This window comes from Rhinoderma darwinii, chromosome 1 (assembly GCF_050947455.1).
Source record: "Rhinoderma darwinii isolate aRhiDar2 chromosome 1, aRhiDar2.hap1, whole genome shotgun sequence".
NCBI classification, from domain to species: Eukaryota; Metazoa; Chordata; class Amphibia; order Anura; family Rhinodermatidae; genus Rhinoderma; species Rhinoderma darwinii.
In genome coordinates, this window is record NC_134687.1 from 458,184,663 (window position 1) to 458,212,184 (window position 27,522).

Genomic DNA, 27,522 nt, shown 5'->3' on the forward strand with positions numbered 1-27,522 from the left:
TGTGAAGTTCTTCACAAATAAATATTGAATTTATCGACCAAATTTTTCCACTAACATAAAGTACAACATGTCATGAGAAAACAATCTCAGAATCGCTTTGATAGGTAAAAGCATTCCCAAGTTATTACCACATAAAGTGACACGTCAGATTTGAAAAAAAATCATCTGTGTCTACAAAGCAAAAACAGGCTCAGTCCTGAAAGGGTTAAAAACAAAACTACTAATTACAATAGCTAGGGGCAAGCGCCCCCTGGTGGTCATCAGCCCTTTAGAGCCTTTGTGGATAGTTCAATTAGCAGTGGACATCCACGCTTCATTCGTGTCCTGAGTTGGTGACCGTTTTTGTCCTGAGCTTGTGACCGTTTTTGTCCCGAGCTTATCGCGTTCAGTATTCCCGCGTTCTTTTTAACCAATCTCAGTGTCTGCAGTCCGGAAGCGCAGAACTGACGGACAGGATAGCCAAAACTACACTTCCCACAATGCCGGTGGGCTCGGCAAAGCATCTGGCTCTGATAGGCGGAGTCGTGTGAGAGAAGGTATTGTGTGAGTGCTATGTGTGTTGGTTCATTCGTGGCTTCATGATGTATCTACGCAGAATTCTACTAGGAGGATCTGCCGCTACCGCTGCTATCCTCGCCGCTATAGCAGTTGGGAAAAATGGAGGAGACTCTACGTTGACGGTGCCAGGAAAAACCGGGCGATGGGATCGAAACTGGGATCGGTAAGGCTTTTCGTGCGCATGCGCTGTCGGCAGTAACGCCTTTCTTACTGTAGAGGAAGTGGGCGGTGTGCAGTGTGCTGCTGGCCGCTCAGGGGCTACTCTCATTGTGGGAGCTCCATGGCTGAGGCTAGGAAGGGCCCAGTGGTATAGTCTCAGGCCTGGGTATGTTCTGCAGGGCTCCCCAGTAGAGCTGTCGTGTTTACAGTAGGGTCAGAGTAAGTTCATCCAACTGAAAGATGCATAGAACGAAGCAGTCAACAAACTGGTCCAGAATATAGTGCTGGGCTGAAAACCAATAAAGTTTCTAATTGTATTATTTATTTTAAAGATAGGAGAGAAGAGCGGTTCCCTGGGAATGACTAAAGTTCTCGTGGGAACACCCGGTACTAAGGTAACATAAGGGTCAACTCCGGGTCAGTACAAAATAAGTAAAAAATATACAAAAAATACTATAGTGAAATTATATCCGTTTTACTTTGCTCCCAGGTTATTGTGAAATAAAAGCTGCTATTACTTTTTCCATAAATGATGAAAGCTTGAGCTCTGTGGAAGTGTCTTTTAACCCCTTTGGCGACTACCCGGTTTTAGTTTTTGTTATGGCGGGCGGTGCAGGTCGCTGTAGAAAAGGCTTAAACGCCCTTTCTCTAAAGAGTTTAACCTTTGATCACTGCAGTCGGGGACTGTGGCCAAATCAAAGGGGACTCCCCTTTATGATCGCATCAACGGAAATCTGGTGAAGCGATCGAAGACCGGGGGGATCCTCTGGGTCAGCACTGGGGACCTAGGAAGAACCCCAGGGCCGTCTGTTTTGTAAGGCTATGCTTGCACAGGGCAGATGCGCTGCGTAAAAGTACACAGTGTATCAGTCCTGGACCCCGCAGGGAATTCTGGCCGAAAAACCGCACTAAATTGTGGTGCAGCTTTTCAGTCGGAAGGTGTGCTGCAGAAATCCGTGGTGAAAAAAAAAAAGCCTATACTTTCCAGTCGTCATGGCGACGCGTCCCTCTGGGGCCCGGCCTACTGGGATGCCGTTTCATCCCTTGTGACCGCAGCAGTTACATGGGATGAAATGTCATCCCTGGAGGCCGGGCTGAATGCAGGAGCAAAGAGTTTTTTGTTTTTTTTTTCTGAGTTGCGATTTTTGCAGTGGAATCGCAGCTTTTCCGTCTCAAAGATCGCAACATGTTGTACTTGTTGCAGGTTTTTACGTGTGGACGTACCCTAAGCCTGCTGTTAGGGAACACTGTTGCCCTAACAGCAGCCTGTGTCATAGTGACACAGTATAATGTATTCGTACAGGAGTATGCAAATGCATAAGTAAAAAATAAAGTTATCCCTTCGTGGGACTAGAGAAAATATAAAAAAAAAGATCCAAAATAAAAATAATTTAGCATTAAATACATTTCATAAAACTTTGACCATATGATGTGGCACTGTCCGGTAATTGCTAATTTCTGGAGAGTGGTCACGGACTTCCTCTCATCAGTAACAGACAAACGAGTCCCCTGTGAGCCTGGGTTGTGTTTGTTGGGTCTGCTCAACTCAGTAATACCTTACGCTAATCTAGTATACAAACATCGGGGATATCCGTATAAATTTCTGGAGGTGTGGGGTAGTTGGTGCTCATCGCCTCTTGCATCGTTTAATGTAGGCGACCTCAGGTTCTCCCTAAACAGTCTGGGGGTTTAGTTGAGTCGCAGGGACGTGGCAGCGGGTCCTAACTGGGGTGGGTGCTTCGTATGGGTGTTGGACGAGATCAGTCCTAGATTGTACAGCTCTTTATAATATGGATGTATATATTTGTCTTGCTTTTTGTTTCCTATAAATGTACTGGTTATACTCTGTAACATACCGGAAAAGGATGTACCAAATCTCATTCTCATTGTGTAACGGAGATTGATGTTGTTGTTTGTATGTTTATGTTACATGGACAAAAAAAAATAAAAAATGGGTTTCTTGCATGTCACCCAAAATGTTATGTTTATCATACCTTTGTACTATGTATTTTCAATAAAATGAGTTTAAAAAAAAATAATACATTTTATAAAAACAAAAACCGTACACATATTGGGTATCTGCATGATCGTAATAACCTGAATTAATTTAACAGGTTATTTAGCATGTAAATTGAGCAGGATAAAAATAAACAAAAAAAAAATGCTGAAAATCACTTCCTATATTCACGCCGCAAAAAACTATGATTAAGGCTACAGCATACTGACTCAGGCCCCATGCACACGAACGTAAAAACGCCCGTAATCATGGGCCATAATTACGGCCCGTAATTACGGGCCCATAGACTTCTATTTGCCACAGGTACCTTCCCATTTGCTTACGGGAAGGTGCCCGAGCCGTTGAAAAATATGGAACATGTCCTATTTCAGGCCGTAATTATGGCACGGGCAGGCCCATAGAAGTCTATGGGGCTCCCGTAATTACGGGTTACTACGTGTGTGTGCACCTGTAATTACGGGAGCGTTGCTAGGCGACAGTCACTGTCCAGGGTGCTGAAAAAGTTAACTGATCGGCAGTAACTCTTTCAGCACCCGGGACAGTGACTACCGCTGTAGTTAATAGTATTAAAAGTTAACTTACCCAGAACTCCCTGCTTCTTCCTCCAGTCCGGCCTCCCGGGATGACGTTTTATCCCATGTGACCGCTGCAGCCAATAACAGGCTGCAGTGGTCACATGGTCTGCCGCGTCATCCAGGGAGGTCGGACTGGATGTCAAAAGAGGGACGCGTCACCAAGACAACGGCTGGGGAAGTATGAACTTCTTTTACTTTCAAACGCTGCGGAAACTCTGCCCGAAAGGGCTTCCCCTTCTCTCTATCCTTATAGAGAGAAGGGGCTGCCGATTAGTGCAGAGAAAACGGGCCTGTAAATACGGGTGGAATACTGAAAATATAGCCTTTTGAAAATGTGAGAAGTTGCTACTAAAGTTCTAAGCCTTGTAACGTCCTAGAAAAAGAAAAGAATGTTCAAAAAATGATGCCAACATAAAGTAGACATATGGGGGCTGTTAATTGGCAACAATTTTGTGTGGTATAACTATCTGTCTTACAAGCAGATACACGTAAATTTATAAAATTGTTGGTGTTTTTCACAATTTGGTGTTTGTCAAACCCAAAAGAGGTGGAAACTGGAAGAGGCACCTTCTCAACAAAATAACCTCCAGGATTCTACATTTAGATATGATTCCCATAAGGGCTGACTTAGAGAAATGATCTTATTTTACATGTATTAAGAATATAGTGGTAGAACTGTTTTATTGTGAAAATAAAATGCTGCGATTGGTTCATCATGTTTTTAAATACACATGCATGTAATTGTGACATCCAGTATTCTATGACTAATGGACATTTTACACTGCCGATGAGCGAGCACCGATCAATGAGACGTTGATCGTTTGCTCCTGTCACACGGAGCTATGGATGGGGACGAGCGGTCGTTACTCCGATCGCTCGTCCCCATACATTATTATCATGTCAGTAGCGCGTCTCCCTGTTTATACAGGGAGATGTACTGCCGACAACCATAATATTTCACTTTTTTTTTAAACTATACGACCAGCAGATGATCGAGCGTTTGCTCGTTCACCTGTTTACACAGGGCAATTATCGGCAAATAGCGTTATATGAACACTTGTCTGCCCGATAATCGTCCAGTGTAAAACCCCCTTAAAGGAACAGTGTCATCACAAATTATTTTTTTATATGTTAAAGATGTTAGTGCTTTATTAAAAACGTTTATATTCATTTGTGTGTTTGTGTTTTACTTTTTCTTATTTTTACACTTTTTCTTCCCTATGGGGGCTGCCATTTTTTTCCCATTTCTGTCTGTGTCGATTAACGACACATACAGACATGGAATACGGCAGCCACAGTCCCATAGGGACTGCGAACGGCTCCCGTCCCATTGACTTCCGTGTACGGCGTCTGTGTGGGAACTGCGCATGCGCCGCTCCCACACAGTCCAATTCGAAATTGGCGCCGTCCGGCGCCATTTTCCTGTGGACCGGAAGTCGCGGCCGGACAGTAATATTACTACTTCCGGTCGCGGCTTCCGGATTTGTGCACTTGGACCAGCGGCAGCAAACGGAGCGGACGGGCCGGAGGGAGCCGCGGCGGCAGGAGCAGGTAAGAGATTTCAATATATGTTCGTGTTTGTGTGTGTTTACTACTGTATGTAAACCTACTACACTGTGTGTTAGCTCAAAAAATGGCGACACACAGTGTAGGAGGTTACACCGTTCAAACCCCTCGTTTATCCCGGCACTAGCCAGGATAAAGGAGGGGGGGATGCTGAGAGCTCACTAGAGCGAGGGCTTTTAACCCAATGTTGCACTGCTGCAATTTTGGGAATAGCTCCATCTAGTGACCAAAAATGGGTAGTATTATAAATTTAGAATTAATTTATAATATTTCCTGACTCGTGAAAAAAATAAAAAAAATTTGAACAATGTTTAATCACCCACACACTAAATGTTTAATTTTTTAAAAAAAAACATGTTTTTCTGGCAACACATTCCCTTTAAGACCAGGTGGGTTCGTAAGTGTCTGCAACCATGGATGTTTGCTGCACCGTGTTTTAATGGATCTTTAATAAAGAAATAATTTTTTATCCTAAGGATGTGCTGGATTAACTCTCTTCTTTACCTTTTGTTTTATAGCCGAGAGCCATTGTCTCTTGTGAATTTGAGCCAGATCAATGGTGAGACTGGAGAGGAAGATCTCAATTTGCTTCTGAATAAGTGCAAGTCAAAAGCCACTCGTCACATCTTTCTTATAAGACATTCACAATACAAACTGACTGGCAAGACTGATGCGGACAGGATTCTTACCTCCCTTGGTTAGTATTTTTATGAATCTTTAAAATATAATTTAAATCAGGTTTCTATTTTATATAAGCACTTTCCAGAATTCCTTCTAAATACTAGGCCCATCCCCTGGACATTGACTCTGTTGCATCCTGACAAATAATTCTGTCAGTCTCTATGCAGTTCTCCTACACAGGGAGTGAAGTAAAATCTAGTCTACGTCACAAGCCGTGAACGAAAGGAGTCTGCCAGAAACCCAAACCGCTTGATTGATCTAGCAAGCAATGGGCTCCTTTGATTTCACCTGTCACAGCCGAACACTAAGTGAAGTTGAAGGACACAGCACTCACTGATTCTAGAGATCAGTGGAGGTCTCTGCTCACTGAACCTAACCATCATCTTAGAAGATGTTCAAATGTGCATATAGCCTTAAAAAAAAGTGACTCATTTTATTTGTAAAAATTAAATGTCCATTTAAAGGGAATGTGCCGCTAGAAATATATATTTTTTCCAGTTAGTATATAAGTGATTACAATTTTTTCACAAGTCAGGAAATATTATAAATTAGAGTCTAATTTATAAAATTTCCATGTGCTGGTCACTAGAGGGAGCAATTCCCAAAATGGCAGCATTGGCATGTGGTAAAACAACCTCATTGCTTTATGCTGCAAATTTGGGGTAGACACACTCGCTCTAGTGTCCTCACACAATCCCCCCTCCCTTATTCTGGCTAGTGCCAGGAGAAAGGAGGGGGTTGAATCTTCAAACCTCCTACACTGTGTGCCGCCATTTTCTCAGCGAATGCACAGTGTAGGAGGATTAGATACAGTGGTAATCAGACAGTATAACACAAACCTACACGAACGTAACTTACCTGCTCCTGCCGCCTCCGCTCCTATACCTTGCGTCTTCGCTGCCTTGAACATATGGCCGGAAGTAGTCGTCTTACTGTCTGGCCGCGGCTTCCGGTCCACATTAAAATGGCGCAGTATTTCGCTCTGCCAAAGAACTTCCTTTTGGTCTGTGTGGGAGCGGCGCATGCGCCATTCCCACACAGACGGCGTGCACTATAGTGAATGGAACGGCTCCTGTTCGCATTATCTATGGGGATGTATGTGCCGTATTCCATCTCTGTATGTGTCGTTAATCGACACATACAGAGATGAAAAAAAAAAATGCCAGCCCCCATAGAGAAGTAAAAGTAAGAAAAAAGTAAAAAGTACAACACAACACAAATATATTCAGTAATGATAGAAGGGAGAAAAGGGATGGGAGGAAACCTCCAGCTCACCAGCTTCACACTCCTGTGTTTAATATCGCCCGGATCATCCGCGACGGCACACGGCAGGTAATGGTAAAAAAAAGGGAGAAGATCCAGCGATACGTGGTATAAATTGGAAAAACTCAATTTCCACTTGAATAAAGTGGAAATTGAGTTTTTCCGATTTATACCACGTATCGCTGGATCTTCTCCCTTTTTTTTTTTACAAATAAATATACTAAAAGCAATATTATATAAAAAGATTTTTTTTCGTGACACCTTCCCTTTAAGAGCAATATCAATTACGAGGTTGGCAAACGAAGGTAAGCGGCCAAAACCCAAAAATAGACCGGATTCCACTTGATGGCTGGTAGTAGGGCCTACAAGAGAGGAAAGAAGTAGATAAGTGACTGCTTATCATGTTGTCTGCTGCAGGTCGTGAACAGGCGGAGCTAACTGGGCAACGGCTGGCAAGTCTAGGACTGAAATACAGTCAAATTGTTCATTCATCTATGACCAGAGCCAGTGAGACAACAGAGATAATCGGCAAATACCTGCCAGGTAAGTGTATGCCCTCATAACCGTAACTCTATTGTTCATACGGTCTACACATCTAAATGTAGCCTTGCTAATGTTTTTTGGGCACTTCCAAATGTAGAGTAAATGCTGCAGAAATTCCGTCCACATTTTCCAGGCATAAATATGTGTATTACAGTAGCAGCAAAGCGATGGCGATTTCAAGAAATCTCATCAATATGATGCTGAAATTGAACAGTGGTGCAGATTCTCAATATGCAGCATGTCCATTTCTCTATCAAAGATGCTGGAATTTCTGCACATAAAATCCAGTGGGTAATTCCACAGTCCTTCTCAATGAATTAGAATATCATTAAAAAGTTAATTTCAGTAATTCAATTCAAAAAGTGAAACACTTATTCTATAGATTCATTACACACAGAGTGATCCATTTCCAGCATTTTTTTTTTCTTTTAACGTTGAAGATTATGTCTAACAGTTAATGAAAACCCAAAATTGAGTGCCTCATCATAATCTAATTTTAAGATGAGACACCAGACCCAACAATGCAGACGAGCTGAAGGCCGCTATCATAGCAACTTGGGCTTCCATAACACCTCAGCAATGCCACAGGCTGATCGCCTATATGCACTCAATACTTGGTCGGGGCTCCTTCTGCATGAATTACTGCATCAATGCGGCGTGGCATGGAGGAGATCAGCCTGTGGCACTGCTGAGGTGTTATGGAAGCCCAGGTTGCTTTGATAGCGGCCTTCAGCTCGTCTGCATTGTTGGGTCTGGGGTCTCATCTTCCTCTTGACAATATCCTATAGATTCTCTATGGGGTTTAGGTCAGGCGAGTTTGCTGGCCAATCAAGCACAGTGATACTGTGGTTATTACACCAGGTATTGGTACTTTTGGCAGTGTGGGCAGGTGCCAAGTCCTGCTAGAAAATGACATCAGCATCTCCATAATGCTTGTCAGCAGAGGGAAGCATGAAGTGCTCGAAAATTTCCTGCTTGACGGCTGCAGTGACTCTGGACTTGATATAACACAGTGGACCAACACTGCTGCCCAGTGTCCAACGTCCTGTTTTCAGATGAAAGTAAATGGTGCATTTCATTTGGCAATCTCGGTCCCAGAGTCTGGAGGAAGAGTGGAGAGGCATCAATCCAAGTGTCTTGCGGTCCAGTGTGAAGTTTCCACAGTCAGTGATGGTTTGGGAGCCATGTCATCTGCTGGTGTTGGTCCACTGTCTTATATCAAGTCCAGAGTCAACGCAGCCGTCTAGCAGGAAATTTTAGAGCACTTCATGCTTCCCAATAGTAGTGAATGGCAGTTACGGAAACAGCGTAGCTCAGCGAGTTACGCTGTTTACGTAACTTACGACCATATAACGTTTTTCATGGTCGGAAAACCCCTTATTCAGCCGCAACACAGAGCGGCGGAACGGGGTTTAGGGGGCCCCGTACTGGAGATACGTGTGGGTCCCAGAGGTGGGACCCGCATCTATCTGATATTTATGACATATCCTGTGGATGTGTCATAAATGTCTCTCGTGGGAAAACCCCTTTAAGGCCCTCTACTTTTTGCGTTGGAGGCTTGTGACACTTTTGATAAGAATAGTGCAGTACGCAGCGCTTTTCTTGCTGTAAAAATGACGGTACTTCAATGGACCACGTTATAAGTCAATGGGTTACATCGTATGGCGAATTTGGCACTGCGTCATGGCATTTCTTATAAACCTTGATGCAGATGTGAACAGTGTCTAACCCAAATCCTATTGCTTTAAAGAAAACTCCCAAAACAACAAACTGTTTTCATAAAGTAAATTAGTTAGGCCTCATGCACACGAACATATTTTTGTCCTCCCGTAAATACGGGTCCTTGGTCAAACGTATTCGACCCGTATTGCACCAGTATTTACGGGCACGTTTTCGCAGCAAAATTGCACTGCACTAATCGGCAGCCCTTCTCTATCAGTGCAGGATAGAGAGAAGGGACATCCCTTTCCGTAATAAAAGTAAAAGAAATTCATACTTACCCGGCTGTTGTCTTGGTGACGCGTCCCTCTTTCGTCATCCAGCCCGACCTCACTGGATGACGCGGCAGTCCATGAGACCGCTGCAGCCTGTGATTGGCTGCAGCGGTCACATGGGCTGAAACATCACCCCAGGAGGCCGGACTGGAGAAAGAAGCAGGGAGTTCTGGGTAAGTATGAACGTCCTTTTTTTTTTTTTTTTTTACAGGTTGATCTCTTTCAGCACCCTGGACAGTGACTAGACACTGACGTCGCCTAGCAACACTCCCGTAATTACGGGTGCACACACGTAGTCACCCGTAATTGCGGGAGCCTCAGACTTCTATGGGCCTGCCCGTGCCGTAATTACGGCCTAAAATAGGACATGTTCTATATTTTTCAACGGCCCGGGCACCTTCCCGTAAGCATACGGGGAGGTACTCGTGGCCAATAGAAGTCCATGGGCCCGTAATTACTGGCGTTTTTACGTTCGTGTGCATGGGGCTTTAGTGATTTTTTTTATTTTTTAATCTGATCAACCCTCAAACTGTGTAGTGTGCTCTCTGTTGTGAACATTTTAGGTCTATTTACCTATTGCAGGTACACCTTATTTATTTCCAGCGTATTAGGGTCAGTTCACACGTTGTGCAAATACTGTGGATTTTCCGCAACTGAATACGTTGCGGAAAATCCGCAGCACAATGAATGAGAGAGAACAAATCTCATCCAGACGCTGCAGAAAAAAACTCAAACTTGCCTGCTCGGCCGGCCTAGATGACGTCAGAGGGCCGGCCTCCAGGGATGACATTTCATCCCATGTGACTGCAGCAGACATTTCATCCCATGTGACATTTTTGTTTTACCTATTAGTGTTTCCGCAGCAGAGATCCCGCCTGGAAAACTGCACCACAATTTAGTGTGCCTTTTCGGGCAGAATTCCCTGCGGGTGCCAGGACGGACGTGCTGTGTACATTTACGCAGCGTATCCGCCTTGTGTGTGTGCTGACCCTTTTTGTATTTGTTTATTTTTGTTCAATGTCTGCAGGTGTGAAAAAAACGAGCTCGGACTTGCTCCGTGAAGGATCTCCCATTCGACCAGATCCCCCTGTCAGTCACTGGAAGCCAGATTTTGAGGTGAGAGATGTCCTCCGTTTCTGTATTGATATGTCTTATAAATAATGGTGAGTATCAAGTATCAAAGATATTCTCTCGTCGAAGAAATTTCATGTGAATCCAATGGGTGCACAATTATGGCTCTGTACGACTCTGAGGTCCTAAAGAGCCTTAATACGGCTGAGGCTTTAATGACTATTACTGTATGACCACTGACCATGTCAATGTCTCTTTCAGTATTATGAGGATGGATCCCGTATTGAGGCTGCATTCAGAAATTACATTCACCGAGCAGAACAAAAACAAGAAGAGGATAGTTATGAGATCATTATCTGCCATGCCAATGTCATACGCTACATTGTGTGCAGGTAACACAACATTGAAGTCTACTCTCTTTATTTTGTTCTTCGTTTTTCCTACACATTTTCCCTCTTTTACCATTATTTATAATTTATAATATTTGGAGAACATAAACTCCATTAATGTTATCTCCTTTCAAGGGTTATCCCACCACAACCACTTCTCACCTATCCACAGAATAGATGACAAGTGTTTGATCACTTTGGATTCCACCACTGGAACCCCCACCAAGCAAGAGAATGGGGGTCCAGCAGTACTACACATGTATTGGCACTTCGTGGCACAGTACAAGGCAGGTTTGTGGCAGATGCAATCTTACTGATTGCTCATACAGGCACAGAAGCAGCATACAGATACCTGTTCTCCAATACGATACACGCACATATATATATGGCATCCGTGTTTACACAACCAATTGGGGTCCCCTTAAAGCTCTACAAGGAAAGTCACACAACTTCCCTAGACTGCTGACTGGCAAATCTGCCAAATGATTTCCTATATAGTAGCATTAGGCAGATTTTCCTTTCAGTTTGGGAAAGTTGGGTAACAACCAATGTGGAGGTATGCTGGAGAACAAACTGGGTATGTGGTATATACTCACAGTTGCCCAGACACTATTTAGCGTATGCATACATACATATGGTACCAGGGAAGTATTGTTTATTATCCTAGTCTTAGTCGGACTGGAGTACCTTGGGCCCACCAGAGGAAATAATTCTTGGGGCCCACCCATCGGCTATATAGAAATAATGCAAAAACTCCTAATTGTGTAGTAAAACGTGTGTAGTAAACCAAAGACCAATATTACCACCACATAGTGGTAGACGCCAGTCCTACACAAGCGCTCTGCAGACCATATAACTTTAAGATGGGAAAACTCCTTTGATATATATGGCATATCCATAGGAAATACCAAAAATGTCTGATAGATGCGGGTCCCGGCTCTGGGGCCTGCACCTATATCTGGAACTGGCCACGGAATTCTGGTGGACTAGTGGGGAGCGGGTCGTGCGTGCGTACAGCTCTCTCCATTCTGTTTAATGAGAGTTATGGAGATGGCCGAGCAAGAGCTGCTCGGCTGTTTTCATAACAACCATACGATAGAATAGAGAGCTGCGCACACGTGACCCTCTCTCCACTAGTCTCCAATTGGATTCTGCGGTTCATTTCTTGATAAATGTCTAAGATGGGAAAAGTTCTCTTTCAAGGAGTTTTCACCTGCCTATACATGTGCAGCTGAATGCAGCATGTAATAGGCAGGGATTCACAAACACGGTCTCACTTAAACTTATTTTCCTATCTTCCTCCGTTATTTACATATAGGTGCCGTTTTATTTGACGCCTGATATATAAATAAGTCCCTGAACTGTCAATGGGGCGTTTTCTATCCAACTAAATGGCAAGGAGGCGTGATGTCTTCGCTCTGACACTGTCCAATCGGCTACGGACAGTGTCAGTGCGGCTTGCGCTGCGTTCTCGCAGGTGAAAGGTTCTCTTTAATACAATAGAGAACTCCCATTGACTATGGGAATTAAGCGCATTATCCCTGCGTTTTACGCACCAAGAATTGACCTGACCCTTTTTTTTTTTTTTTTTACACGACGCGTTTTTCAAACACGCGGGTGTAAAAAAAAATTCGTTGTATGCGCTACAATGTGTTTTCCCATTGATGTAAAGCATGCATTTTGGAGTGTTTTTCGACATGTAAAACGTGGCAGAAACACGTTAAATACACGCCGTGTGAACAAGGCTTAAGGGCATGACCACACATGGCGGAATTCCTCCGCAACTGTCCGCATCAATGCCGCACCTAATCCGGGTTGCGGATTACGGCTGCGGATCTGCACAAAATGTGCAGAAAATTGATGCGGACTAGCTGCTGCGGACTGCGGGAAAAGTGCTTCCCTTCTCCCTATCAGTGCAGGATAGAGAGAAGGGACAGCACTTTCCCTAGTGAAAGTAAAAGAAATTCATACTTACCGCCCGTTGTCTTTATGACGCGTCCCTCCTTCGGCATCCAGCCCGACCTCCCTGGATGACGCGGCAGTCCATGTGACCGCTGCAGCCTGTGCTTGGCCTGTGATTGGCTGCAGCCGTCACTTACTCTGAAACGTCATCCTGGGAGGCCGGACTGGAGACAGAAACAGGGAGTTCTCGGTAAGTACGAACTTCATTTTTTTTTACAGATACATGTATATTGAGATCGGTAGTCACTGTCCCGGGTGCAGAAACAGTTACTGCCGATCGCTTAACTCTTTCAGCACCCTGGACAGTGACTATTTACTGACGTCTCCTAGCAACGCTCCCGTCATTACGGGAGCCCCATTGACTTCCTCAGTCTGGCTGTAGACCTAGAAATACATAGGTCCAGCCAGAATGAAGAAATGTCAAGTAAAAAAAGCAAGACGCATCCGCAGCACACATGACATGTGCATGACAGCTGCGGACTTCATTGCGGAACTTTGAATCTCCATTGAAGTCAATGGAGAAATTCCGCCATGAGTCCGCCACTGCTCCGCAACAGACAGAGCATGCTGCGGACACCAAATTCCGCTCCGCAGCCTATGCTCCGCAGCGGAATTGTACGCATCGTGTAAACGAACACTGCGAAATTAAAGTGAAAGTCAATGTAGAAACGGCTCCGCTGCGGATTAACGCTGCGGAGTGTCCGCAGCGGAATTTAAGTGCAATTCCGCCATGTGTGAACCCGCCCTTACACTCAAAAGCCTACTCAAAAATGCTTACATCTTCTCTCCAGGCACCAGATAGTTAGCTGCCGATTGCTTGGGCAGCCAGTTAAAGCCTGTCCTGAATTCTGCCTGGAAAAATCAGCTCCTGATTTTTTTAAAGTGGTTTTGCACCACAGGCGTTTTTTGTCGCGTTTTTGTTTGGCATGTGGTTTTTTTAACCTATTAATTCAACAGGCAAAGAAAATCTGTGAGCGGTTTGTGACCCAAAACGCGTCGGCCGTTCACGGTGTTTTTTTTTGTCTTCCATTGATTTCAATGGGGTTTTTGAGGCGGAAACCGCTTCAAGATAGGGCATGTTGCTTCTTTTTTCCGCGAGCGTTTATTCTGCTCGCGGGAAAAAAAACTCCTCCACCTCCCATTGAAATTGCCTCCCATTGTTTTCAGAAGTTTCCTCTCGCGGTTTTTGCCGCGGTTTCCGTGTAAAAAAAACAAAAAAAACTCAGTTTGAACAGGGCCTTAGGGTCCATTCACATGTTGCAGTTCAAGTGTGGTTAGAACCGCATCCGAAAATTTGCATGCATTTTTACGGTTTCAAAATCGCATCAAATCTCCGTAAAAAAAGGAAAGTTTTTTTTTTTTTTTGGATGCCTCTTTTCGATGTGGTTCTAACCACACTTCAACTGCAATGTGTGAATGGCCCACCCTTGCTGACTATGTTTCCACTGTTCCAAAGTCCAGTTGCGGTGTTCTTTACGCCACTCCATCCAACGCTTGGCATCATGCTTGATGGTGTAAAGCTTGCATGCATCTGCTCATCCATGAAACCCCATGCCATAAACTCCCGGCGCACGGTTTTTGTGCGGATGTTGAAGCCAGAGGAGGTTTGGAACTCTGCCGTTATTGTGTCAGCAGAGCGTTGGTGACTTATGTTCTAGTGCACAGAACACTATAGTGCAAGACACCAACGCTTATGTTCTGTGCACTACGCCACCTCTGTGCTTGGCGCCGCCGCTCTGTAACATTATGTGGTCTGCCACTTCGTGGCTGATTTGCTGTGGTTCCTAAACGCTTTTACTTCGTAATAATATCACACACAGTTGATGGTGGTATATCTAAGAGGGGAGAAATTTCATGAACTGACTTGTTACAACAGTGGTATCCTATTACTGTACCACGCTGGAATTCAGTGAGCTCTTTAGAATGACCCATTCTTTCACAAATGTTTGTAAAGGCGACTGCATGGCTAGCGGCTGGATGTTATACACCTGTGGCAATGGGACTGAATGAAATGCACAAATTGAATGATTAAGAGGAGTGTGTCCCAATACTTTTGGCCATAAAATTTACATTTATACACAGTGAGCAGATAACCAGGCTTATTATACATGAGCAATTTATGAAGGCGTTTGAGTCAGAGAGTGGAAAATAGTCGGAATCAGAAGTTTTGGCTTACCAACTCCATAGCCCTAGGCATAAGGGGCATTCATAAAAGATTTTCCTTGCTTTGATGCATCCATGCATGAAGGTGCTCATTAGTGTAAAGTGCTTGTTGCCATTTTCACAATGATCCGGGTGTTTAATTTCAGGAAATATGAGTATGGGGGTATAACCAGTTAGTGACTGCCCCATAGTGTTTTTACAGCGGCAACTAATGGGCTTTATTCCGATGCAGTAGCCTTTTTACGGCGCTGCATCAGAATAAATAAATAGAGCAGGGAGCCATTAAATCTCCCTGCTCTCAGCTATCTTCGGTAGCTGAGGGCTGGGAGCATCCCTGCTCGAACGGGCGAGATCGATATCAGTATCGATCTTGCTCGTTTAACTCTTCGGATGCGGCGCTCAATAGCCAGCGCCGCATCTGAGTGGTTTTGGAGAGAGGGAGGGAGCTCCCTCTCTCACTCCACCGGCACCCTGCGTGTGATCGCAGGGTGTTGGTGTCTTCTATTGCAGCCGGGGGGGCCTAATAAAGGCCCCCAGGTCTGCCCCAGTTAATGCCTGCTAGGCCATGCCAGAGGCCTGGCCTAGCAGATGCCTTTTCATTTTACACGGACAGGCAGTAATACACTGCAATACAGAAGTATTGCAGTGTATTATAAGGGTATGTTCACACGGCCTATTTTCGACCGTTCTTCGGGTCTTAAACACCCAAAAAATCGAAAGCAGAACGCCTCCAAACATCTGCCCATTGATTTCAATGGGAAAAACGGCGTTCTGTTCCGATGGGCCGTTTTTTTACGCGCCCGTTTTGAAAAACGGCCGCGTACAAAAACTGCAGCGAAAAAGAAGTGCAGGTCCCTTCTTGGGACGTTTTTGGAGCTGTTTTTCATTGACTCTATAGAAAACCGCTCCAAAAACAGCCGTGAAAAACGCGAGTGGCTTAAATGTCTGAAAATCAGGAACTGTTTTCCCTTGAAAACCGCTCCGTATTTTCAGACGTTTTTGACTCAGCGTGTGAACCTACCCTGATAGCGATCGGACGATCGCATAGAGAAGTGCCCAAGTGGGACTGGTGAAAAAAAGTTTAATAGAGTTAATAAATGAAAGCCACTTTTTCCCCTTACAAACTGCTTTATTAAAAAAAAGGAAAAAAGCTACACATATATGGTATCGCCTAGTCCATAACAACCGCAACTATAAAGATCTTACATGAGTTATCCCGCTCGGCAAACGCCGTAAAAAATAAAATAAAAAACAATGCAAAAATTGCTATTTTCTGTGAATCCTGACTTAAAAAAATGTAATAAATAGTGACCAAAAAGTCTACTCAAATGGTACCAATAAAAAGTAGTCCCGCAAAAAAAGCCCTCCTACAGCTGCATTGGCGGAAAAATAAAAGTTATGACTTTTCAGAAATCCAGACACAAAACCAAATAATTTTGAGAATGTTTTTTTTTTTTTTTACTGGGTAAAAGTAGTAAAACATACAAATTGGTATCGCTGCAATCACAACAACCCGCTAAATAAAGTTATTGTGTTATTTATACCACACGGTAAACGGCGCAAATTTAGGATGCAAAAAGTGTGGCGAAATTGCTGTTTTTTTTTTCTATTACCCCCCCCCCACGCACACACAAAAAAAGTTAGTAAAAGATAACCAACAAACTTATATGTACCCCAAAATGGTGCTATTAAAAAAACACAACTTGTCCCGCAAAAAACAACTCCTTATACAGCTATGTCGGCGCAAAAATAAAAAAAGTTCTAGCTCTTGGAATGCGTCGATGGAAAAACGTAAAAAATAGCCTGGTCATTAAGGGTTAATATTACTATTTATTTTTTTGTCTATATTTCAGGTTTTATTTGTTTGTCAAGTGTGTAAATTGCCCCAGCGGTGAAAAAGTTAAAGTAATAGTCTCTAAATGTAATGTACTGTATAATGGTTATTGAAGGTTTGATGTGTTGTACGTGCCCTGACTGTTTGTTTTTGTTCCTGCACAGGGCCTTACAGCTGCCCCCTGAAGCCTGGCTTCGCATTTCACTTAACAATGGCAGCATTACCTATTTGGTTATCCGTCCCAATGGTAATGTCTCCTTGAGGATGCTTGGTGACTCTGGTTTTATGCCTCCAGAAAAAATCAGCAGAACGTAAGGATGACAGCTTGACGTCTTTTCCGGCTTCACACTGCCTGCCCTGAAGATATTGTCATGAGATCTAATGCTGCATTATTTATAACCAGCACCCCGGTCTATGTTTTTTTTGGGCCATCCTGCGATTGGAGAACATGAAAAACAGGCACATTAAGCCGATATTAGATCCCTAGGACATTGGGCATTAAGGATATCAAAATTTTTTTTTTTTTAGATACAGGCTTATTATATTGTAAACCAGTAAGAGATGGATAAAAAGGAGATCAACATCCCTGCTTATAGCACAAAATTTGCATGTCATTTTAAATATTTTCCTGTAATTTTTAATTTAAAAAAAATGCAACTAAGGATGCCACATGTGAACATCATTTTACAGAATGCAGAAGGCACCAGTGTAGATCAGTGTCTTTCAATCATCCTAAGACTGGTGCCCTCTAAGAAATAAAGTGCCACCAAGGCTATGATCATTCATTGTGCTGTTTAGTTTAAAGGGAATGTGTCGCAAGAAATTTTTATTTTTTTTTTTTATTTTTTTTAGTTAAACAGTTAGTGTATACATGATTAGACATTGTTATAATTTTTTACAATTTTTTCACAAGTCAGGAAATATTATAAATTAGATTCTAATTTATAACATTTCCCTGTGCTGGTCACTAGATGGAGCAATTCCCAAAATTGCAGCATTGGCATGTGGTAAAGCAACCACATTGCTTTATGCTGAAAAATTGGTGTAAACACACACACACACGCTCTAGTGAGCTCATAGAATCCCCCCTCCCTTATCCTGGCTAGTCCCAGGAGAAAGGGGATTGAATGTTCAAACCTCCTACACTGTGTGTCGCCATTTTTTGAGCGAATACACAGTGTAGTAGGCTTACATACAGTGGTTATAACACAAAACATACATAAACATGACTTACCTGCTCCTGCCGCCGCCTCTCCCTCCGGTCCGTCTGCTCCCTCCGCTTGCTTCTGAACACATGCCTGGAAGTAGTCGTCTTACTGTCCGGCCCCGGCTTCTGGTCCACAAGAAAATGGCGCCGGATGCCGCTCGGCCGAAGACCTTCCATTTGGACTGTGTGGGAGCGGCGCATGCGCCGTTCCCACACAGACGGCGTACAGCACAGTGAATGGAACGGCTCCCGTTCGCATTCTCTATGGGGCTGTATGTGCCGTATTCCATGTCTGTATGTGTCGTTAATCGACACATAGAGATGAAAAAAAAATGGCAGCCCCCATAGAGAAGAAAAAGTTTGAAAAAAAAAAAAGTAAAACACAAACACACAAATAAACTTTTGTTTAATAAAACACTAATAGCAAATGTATCGCGACGCCCTTCCTTTAAACACTGCACGAAGTATACCCTAGTGACATTATGTACGCCTGCGGCCGCCATTTTTTTTTAGTAGAGATTACGGCGGACCTATAGTGGCTCTGCTCCAGTACACGCTCAGTGCACATGACTTTGCCATGTGTATGAGGCGTAAAAGATAAATAGATTCTCCCATTGTGTTTTTATATTGACTGGGGAAAAATGGAATCACTTTGCTCACCTCTCCCTCAGGATAGAGGTAGTTACCTGCAGCCACAGGACACTTCTTGGCATGTTTTCATCAAATAATTTAATTGGTAGAATCTCCCCCCTATCTTACGAATTGTCTTTCTCTACAGTTATAATTTATACTGATATAAACCATGACCACTTTTATTTTTAATACAGTAGCTGTAAAGATTTTTTGCAAAAAGTGAATATAGATCAGAAATGTTTGCGTCAACAAGCCCTAAGAAAAAGAATATTCAGTCATTTTATTGGGTCATGGCTTTGAAATCCTACCTGTTTTTTTATTTTATTGCTTGACACCATTAATCCTTGAAAAAGTGCTTTATGAGGGTAGTGATGTTAGATCCGGTGCTTTTTAACACCAGATTGAAGCATAAACCAATAAGGCAGTATTCACACGTCTATAAACAGTGCTTGTAAGCACCATATATATCTTGCCGTAAATGGGATTAGATCCAGTCCGTAAAACCAAGGCCTAAGGAGTTTCCTGCTTTCATCTGATAAAATCGAATCATAAGAAGTATGAATGTAACCTAAATGGGTTTTCCCATGAAACACATGTATCCCCTATTCACAGGATGGGGGATACATGTGTGATCGACCCATCTTAAGTTCTACAAAACTAAACGTACAATATCATATGGATCTGTGGGTGCGTCCAGGTGTTAGATCCAGAATATCGATAGGTAATCATGGGTACAATACGCTTGTCTGAATGTGGCCTTAAAGGGGTTGTCCCACAAACATGTATCCCCTATCTACACGATAGGGGTTACATGTGTGATTGCTGGGGGACCGAACTCTGGGATAAGGAGAACGGGGGACCGAAAGTCCCCCGAAGTGCTCTATGAGAAGCTTGGGACTTCCTGGGTCTGTGTCCGGCTACTCCATAGAAATGAATGGAGCACCGATCATGCATGCGCAGAAGCGCGACCGGCGCTCCATTCATTTCATTGGAGCTGCGGACCCCCAGCAATCACACATGTAACCCCTACCCTGTGGATAGGGGATCCATGTTAGTGGGACATGAAATACAACTTTTACACCTTATTACCCCATTCATTTATGATATTGTAGCTTCCGTTAAATTGCTATGATTCTTAAACTTGGTGAACAGAATAATATATATATATATATATATATATATATATATATATATATATATATATATATATATATATATGTATATATATACCAAAAAGACAAAAGAGCAAGTAACAGCACCAGGACTTCAGCGTTGGGGAGATGTTGGTTTATTCACCACCAGGTGGAAGAATGAGCAACGTTTCGGTTCACACCTGAACCTTTCTCAAGCTAATTCAAACAGTGTGCAATACCACATATATATAGGAGGATACACAAAGTATACAGTATACAGTGCAATTATATAATATGCATAAAAAAGTAAATCCATATATAGAGTATGTTCATATAATTCGTGAAAACATATATTAAAGTGACCAGTGCATTGATTTCAGTACAACATCTCTCAATATAAAATACAGACATGTATATAGCACAGGTAATACTATAATTACCCTATGTAATGATATCATATCCTAATGAAGGGGCGGAGCAGAGGAATCATATCGGAATTTAGTAAAGTGCAAGAGGATTTTAAACTTATAATTGAGAAACTTACATTATCAGCTCTCGGTGAAGCATGGAGTAAGTAATGGCGTCCCCCACTCCGTAATGCGCATGCGCAAGATGGCGGACTGGCGGAAGTGCGTCACATGGAACGCATCCCCGGAACGCAGTGCAGCCGCGCATGCGCAGATATCTAATATCGTCACAACGCATATTATAGCAGGACAGAGTAATAATCAACTCAAGGAATAATCCGGCAATGAGTATTTTAGTGTAGATATCCTACCACCAATGTATATGTGTAGTTTTATGCCTATATATAATTCTAAGACTCAATATGGAGTCTAGAAAAAGAGGGGGCCACGGACTGTAACATAGGAAGGAGAAGTAGCTGTGTCACAATAGTACAAACAGCAATATATCCTAAACCAAAGGTTGAAGTGGTGAAACACACCCGTCTATGTATTTACATAGGACCTTGTTGATAGGAATAATAGAACAAGACATATATAAAGGTGGGGGAGTCATATATAAGGTCAAAATGCCATATAAATTTTTATTCCAAATCTTTCACAGAGAGCATAAATTTATACAAATGTGTAAATAATGAATAATCAATAAACCATGACTAGCCGAAAAAAAACGTAGCCTCTGCTCCAATGTTGTACATCCCTTCATATGGATCAGTATCTGTAATAGAAAGGAAAATTGTCAGTGAAAAAAATAGATATACATAAAAAAGAAAGAAAAGAAAATTATATTAGATTCAAATCTAAAGTTACGTGAATTTTTTTATATTAAAAAAAATTAGAATACTGGATAAATTATCCTAAGTATACTAAAGAACAGACTACCTATACTGAGAAAAATGCAGCAGACTCATGGACTATCAAATATGTGGAAAATATGTATAATCCACATTAAGCCCCTTTGGGGCCATAGTTTCAAGAGTGAATATCCACTCAAGTTCTTTTCTTTTGAGTGCCAGTTCTCTGTCACCTCCTCGTCTATGTTGGGGAACAGAATCAATAATTTTAAAACGCATTTGGGATACATTATGTTTACAGTCTAAAAAGTGTCTAGATACTGGTAGATCTCTTCTCTTGGTCTTAATATTCGATTTATGATTCCTCATTCTTAGAGTTACTTCAGTTGTAGTCTCCCCCACATAATTTAAACCGCAAGGGCAACTAAGAAGATAGATTGCAAAAGTAGTTTTACAAGTATAGAAACCCTGAATTTTGAACATTTTTCCAGTTTCACCACTTCAACCTTTGGTTTAGGATATATTGCTGTTTGTACTATTGTGACACAGCTACTTCTCCTTCCTATGTTACAGTCCGTGGCCCCCTCTTTTTCTAGACTCCATATTGAGTCTTAGAATTATATATAGGCATAAAACTACACATATACATTGGTGGTAGGATATCTACACTAAAATACTCATTGCCGGATTATTCCTTGAGTTGATTATTACTCTGTCCTGCTATAATATGCGTTGTGACGATATTAGATATCTGCGCATGCGCGGCTGCACTGCGTTCCGGGGATGCGTTCCATGTGACGCACTTCCGCCAGTCCGCCATCTTGCGCATGCGCATTACGGAGTGGGGGACGCCATTACTTACTCCATGCTTCACCGAGAGCTGATAATGTAAGTTTCTCAATTATAAGTTTAAAATCCTCTTGCACTTTACTAAATTCCGATATGATTCCTCTGCTCCGCCCCTTCATTAGGATATGATATCATTACATAGGGTAATTATAGTATTACCTGTGCTATATACATGTCTGTATTTTATATTGAGAGATGTTGTACTGAAATCAATGCACTGGTCACTTTAATATATGTTTTCACGAATTATATGAACATACTCTATATATGGATTTACTTTTTTAAGCATATTATATAATTGCACTGTATACTGTATACTTTGTGTATCCTCCTATATAATTGTGGTATTGCACACTGTTTGAATTAGCTTGAGAAAGGTTCAGGTGTGAACCGAAACGTTGCTCATTCTTCCACCTGGTGGTGAATAAACCAACATCTCCCCAACGCTGAAGTCCTGGTGCTGTTACTTGCTCTTTTGTCTTTTTGGTATTCTAATCCAAGGAATTGATTCGTCCTTCCACTGGTAACGTGCACATGGCCTGATGTTCAGTTTGCATTGAGTGCTGTGTTTTCCTCTACTTTATGTATATATATATATATATATATATATATATATGTGTGTGTGGTTTGTGCATTTCTATATATTTCATTGTGCTTAATTCTCTGTCAAATACACAGTGACTTGCTGTGGCACGTTCTGGTCTGCATTCTCCGTAATGTACCCTGCAGTGTTCACAACAATAATACAATACAGTGAATAAATTAAATATTTTAAAAGCTGTGGAATATGTAGAGTATGTCACATGTTATCAAGGGGTGCATAAAATCTACTTTAATAAGAGTGTTGTCTTAGAGGTTCAGGAAAATATCTAGGCATGTACCTATACCAAGAGAACACCAAATGCAGCCATGTGTACACCCTACATGATGCCCGGTTTCTGGCAAACTGTAAGCAGGGCCGACCACACTTCTTTGTTGCACTATACCAAATTGAGCAGCAAAAAAAAGCCTGTCACGAACCACGTGGGTACAAAATGTAACCACGATCACGGGTTGTAAATCAGATGGATGGTGGGTACATTCAAACATCCATGTTTATGGTCTGTATTAGGCTACGACTACACTTTTTGTAGGACTGAGTGTTTTGTTTTTTTTCCACTTTGGAGTGACCGCTGCAGTTCACAACATTGCATGAAACTCAGTGTATTCTTTTTGGACTACAGCTGTAGCTCGATTGTTAAAAATCAATCTGTAGCACTACGAAAAGTCTCGGTGTAGCGTTTTTGCCCCATGCACACGTCCGTGCATTATTTACAGTAAATACTGCACGGATTGGCCTTTGAGTGTCATCCGCATTTGCGGACCGTTCTCACAGTAAGGTTACATTCACACGAGCGTGACAGATTTACGTGCGTAAATCTGTCCGTGTGCGTTACGTTATTCATCAGTGTGCTTTTCACGCACTCGCAAGCACTTCTTTTTTTTTTTTTGATGGGTAAAACAAGAACCGCACACGGATGTTCTGTCCGTGGTTTTCACGCACCTATTGACTGCAATGGGACGGCTAGGTGCGTGAAAACGCACCAATATAGGACATGCAGTGAGTTTCACGCAACGGACACTCGCTTTGTGAACACTCACGCATGTGTGAATAGCCCCATTGAAATCAATGGGTCCGTGTGCTGTGTTTTGTCTCAACGCACTGCACACTGACTAGATTCACATTCATGTAAATGGACACTTATAAGTAAAGGAGAACGGACCGTAAATGCGAAAAATAGGGCGTCATATTTTTTGCAGCTCATTTCTACGGCCTGGATACAGCAGTAAATATACGGAAAGGTGTCCCTGGCTGATAGAGTTGAATGTGTCAGTATCTGTAATTGTGGATAAAAACTACAGATGTGTTCATGGGGCCTTAGCATGAACAGGGACCGAATTGTGATGGCTATGTCAGAGCATTTCCCAAACAGCTTGCTTTGTGGGATGTTCTCTGTATACAGTGGTTAGTACCTACCAAAAGTGGTCCAAGCCAGGCAGTGTGGTCATGGGCACCCAATGCTCATTGATGCGCGTAGGGAATAAAGACTAGCCTGTCTGGCACGATCTTACAGACGAGCTACTAAATGCTGAAAAAAATGAATGCTGGCTATTATAGAAAGGTGTCAGAACACAGTCCATCGCAGCTTGCTACATAGGTGCAGACTAGTCAGAGTGCCCATGGTGATCCCTGTCCATCACCAAAAGCACCTACAATGGGCACATGTATCAGAACTGGACCATGGAACGATGAAAAAAGGTGGCCTATTCTGATGAATCGCTTTTTTATTTTAAAACATCATGTGGAGGTCTGTGTGCATTGTTCACCTGGAGAAGAGAAAAGGAACCAGAGTGCACTATAGGGAGAAAAGCAAGCAGAGGCAGTGTAATGTTCTTGTCATTGTTCTGAAGGGACACCGTGGGTGTTTTTTTTTTTGTTTTTTTGACATGTACCACCTATCTAAACACTGTTGCAGACAGACAGTGGTGAGATGTCAAATGTATCACTAAATATAAATAATGCTGATTTAATGTCTAATTTTCTTCATCTATTGAATGAGTTTATGTTGAATTCTGCAGCTTCTCCCTCTGTTTCAAAAGTATGGGTTAAACCGCCAGCTGCTACTAGATTAGCCATACCTTCCAACCGTCCCGGATCCGACGGGACAGTCCCGGTTTCTCACCGGGGTCCCGGATGGTCTGCAAAATGTACCACTGGGCGCTGCAGCTGTATCAAAACAGCTTATCGCTGCTGACAGGCGCCCTGCATGCCAGACGACTGCAGCAGCGATCAGCATCAGAAGAAGGCAGGAGTCTTGCGGCACCGGGGGGTGACAGGTCAGGTGACTGGACTGGTCCACTCCCGGGTCGGTATCGACACCAGTGAGAACGCTGCTGCAAGACTCCTGCCTTCTTCTGACGGTGGGTGACGTCAGAGCGGAGAGTGGCAGCAGTAGTCTACCTCTACCGCTCTGGCGGCATTGTGGCACAAAGTATAAGGGGGTTGAGTGGCACTATGTACAAGGGTGGTTGTGTGGCACTATGTACAAGGGGGAAGGGTGGTTGTGTGGCACTATGTACAAGGGTGGTTGTGTGGCACTATGTACAAGGGGGAAGGGTGGTTGTGTGGCACTATGTACAAGGGGAAGGGGGTTGTGTGGCGCTATGTGCAAAAGGGGGACTGTGTGGCGCTATCTACAGGGGGGGGTTGTGCGTGGCGTATCTACAGGGGGGCTGTGCGTGGCGCTATCTACAGGGGGGCTATGCGTGGCGCGGTCTACAAGGGGGCTCTGGTGGATGATTTTTCCATTGACTGGTAGCAGAGTTACACAACTGGAAAAATCCCCATCATGTAACTCTGCTACCTGTCAATTGAAAAGTCATCAACCACAGGGTGTCCCTCTTGACTTTTTGTTCTCAGCCTTTTGGTTTGTCCTGCAGCTGCTGCCGTGATGAGCAAATGTTTTACCCAAGTTAGGAAAACTAACACAAAGCCGATATAACCTGATCCATAATATTGGTGATATCCGTAGTTTTTTTTGTAATTGTAAGTCTAGAGATCCACAGTGAGAATATGATCTTGTTATTTGAAGAAGGATCTGGCCGTGATTTGATGTGTTTATGCGGGATATTGGGCATGGTTAGGGGCGTGGCTTAAAAATGTCTCTTTTCCGAATTCAAAAGTTGGGCGGTATGGTTTAGCTAGTAGCTCCATTGTTAGTCAGAATGTTAATGCTGTTCCTGTTCTTAATTCTATTGTTAGTCAGGTTGATTGCTCTGTTCCGTTGTTAGAAAAAGGTTTGGGTGTTGTTGAAACTTGTTGTAAAGAGGCAATTTCTTGTGAAATTTCGCCGCTAGGTTTTCATTTATCAAACACTATAAAGGAACATACATGGAGAAATGAGTTTATTGACCTTTTATCACTGTGCCTTCCGCGAACGGGCCCATAGACTTCTGTTGGCCACGGGTACCTATGGGAAGTCTATGGGGCCCCTGTAATTACAGGCGACTACGTGTGTGCACCCGTAATTACGGGTGCATTGCTAGGCGACATCAGTGGATAGTCACTGTCCAGGGTGCTGAAAGAGTTAAGCGATCGGCAGTAACTCTTTCAGCACCCTGGACAGTGGCTACCGATCACAATATAGATCAACCTGCAAAAAAAAAAAAAGACATTTATACTTACCCAGAACTCCCTGCTTCTTCCTCCAATCCAGCCTCCTGGGATGATGTTACAGCCCATGTGACCGCTGCGGCCAATCACTGGCTGCAGTGGTCATATGGACTGCCGCGTGATCCAGGGAGGTCGGGCTGGATGTCAAGAGAGGGACGTGTCACCAAGACAATGGCAGGGTAAGTATGAATTTCTTTTACTTTTATTACAGAAAGGGCTGCCCCTTCTCTTTATCCTGCACTGATAGAAAGAAGGGGCTGCCGATTAGTGCAGTGCAATTTTGCAGCGAAAACGTGCCCGTAAATACAGGTGGAATACTGGTGACACCGGACCCGTATTTACGGGAACGGTTCCGTAAATACTGGTGCAATACGGGTCAAATACGTGTGACCAAGGACCCGTATTTACGGGAGGACAAAAATACGTTCGTGTGCATGAGGCCTTACTATTTGTCTTCACAGCTTAAAGGGAACCTGTCACCAGTATTTCACCTATTGAACTTTACTTATGCCTCGCTGGCCGCTGCTATAAAAAGTTAATTGCCGTTGTCCCCCCTCCTAAACTCCTCCACCGACTGTAAAAAAAAACAAAAAAAAAACCAGTCTGCAAACATTTTGCACCTTTTACCGTAATAATCTGGTGTCCCTTTGCGCGCACACCCCAGAATAGGACATCAATGTATAAGCGCAGGATTTTGTGTGCTGGGTGAAGGCAAGGAGCTGTCAATCAACAGTAAGGAGGCGGGGTAAACTCGGAAAGACTTAAGTGAAGATATGACTCTTTCCGCGCATGCGCGTTACAATAGAAGAAGCCGATATACTCCCCGTCACAAGTGACGTGTCGTATACTCGGAAAAGTATTCAAGATCAACAAAGCGGCCAGAGCAGAGAGTGACGTCACCCGTCAAGTTCCCCACAGCAGGATCTGGAAATGGGGCCACTTTGGAAAATGTAAGTATATTACAAATGTATTTACATTTATAAATTACAAGCATTACCACAAAGTCATTAAATCTCGGACAACCCCTTTAAGGAAAAATTACTTGCTGAAAATGATCTGGATGCCTCAATTGCTGTATGTCATGCATACGATCCTTGGATTTCCCAAAGATTTTTCTTTATAACATTTGTAGTGGCCCATTTACTTTAGAGGGCCAAAGATGAGGGTGGACTGGCTGTTCCTAACCCATGAATTTACTATTTGTCTTCACAGCTTAAGCACCTAAGGGCGTTGGAAGAGTCTCTCTCGATACTACACTCTGCCACTGTTTTGGCCCCACAAGACCTCTTCAAACCTGACACAGTGCCTAAAATATATATTTATTTATTTTTAAAAAAAGGAGGCCCCCAAAACCCACTAGGTGCTCCTTTGCTTCGGAGGCATGTGTTTTAGTCCCTTACCAAACTAGGGCCACATGTGAGATATTTCTAAAATAAACTGCAGAACCTGGCCAA

General features: G+C 43.0%; 1 protein-coding gene across 1 annotated transcript; it reads left to right on the forward strand.

The window, feature by feature from the left end:
- Nucleotides 1–373: 373 nt before the first annotated feature.
- On the forward strand, nt 374–19,529 carry PGAM5 (PGAM family member 5, mitochondrial serine/threonine protein phosphatase). Its single transcript, XM_075832612.1, has 6 exons — nt 374–721; nt 5,394–5,572; nt 7,237–7,362; nt 10,384–10,472; nt 10,689–10,819; nt 16,940–19,529. Exons 1-6 carry the CDS (start codon nt 579–581, stop codon nt 17,088–17,090), a joined length of 819 nt encoding a protein of 272 aa, XP_075688727.1. The 5' UTR covers nt 374–578; the 3' UTR covers nt 17,091–19,529.
- The last annotated feature ends 7,993 nt before the right edge of the window (nt 19,530–27,522 follow it).

What these genes read in the sequence shown, in the direction of transcription:
- PGAM5 (XM_075832612.1), top strand. Translation starts at nt 579, where the DNA reads ATGATGTATCTACGCAGAATTCTACTAGGAGGATCTGCCGCTACCGCT. An exon ending in CAGGATTCTTACCTCCCTTG is followed by an intron (nt 5,573 to 7,236) that starts GTTAGTATTTTT and finishes TGTCTGCTGCAG; the next exon opens with GTCGTGAACAGGCGGAGCTA. An exon ending in ACTGGAAGCCAGATTTTGAG is followed by an intron (nt 10,473 to 10,688) that starts GTGAGAGATGTC and finishes TGTCTCTTTCAG; the next exon opens with TATTATGAGGATGGATCCCG.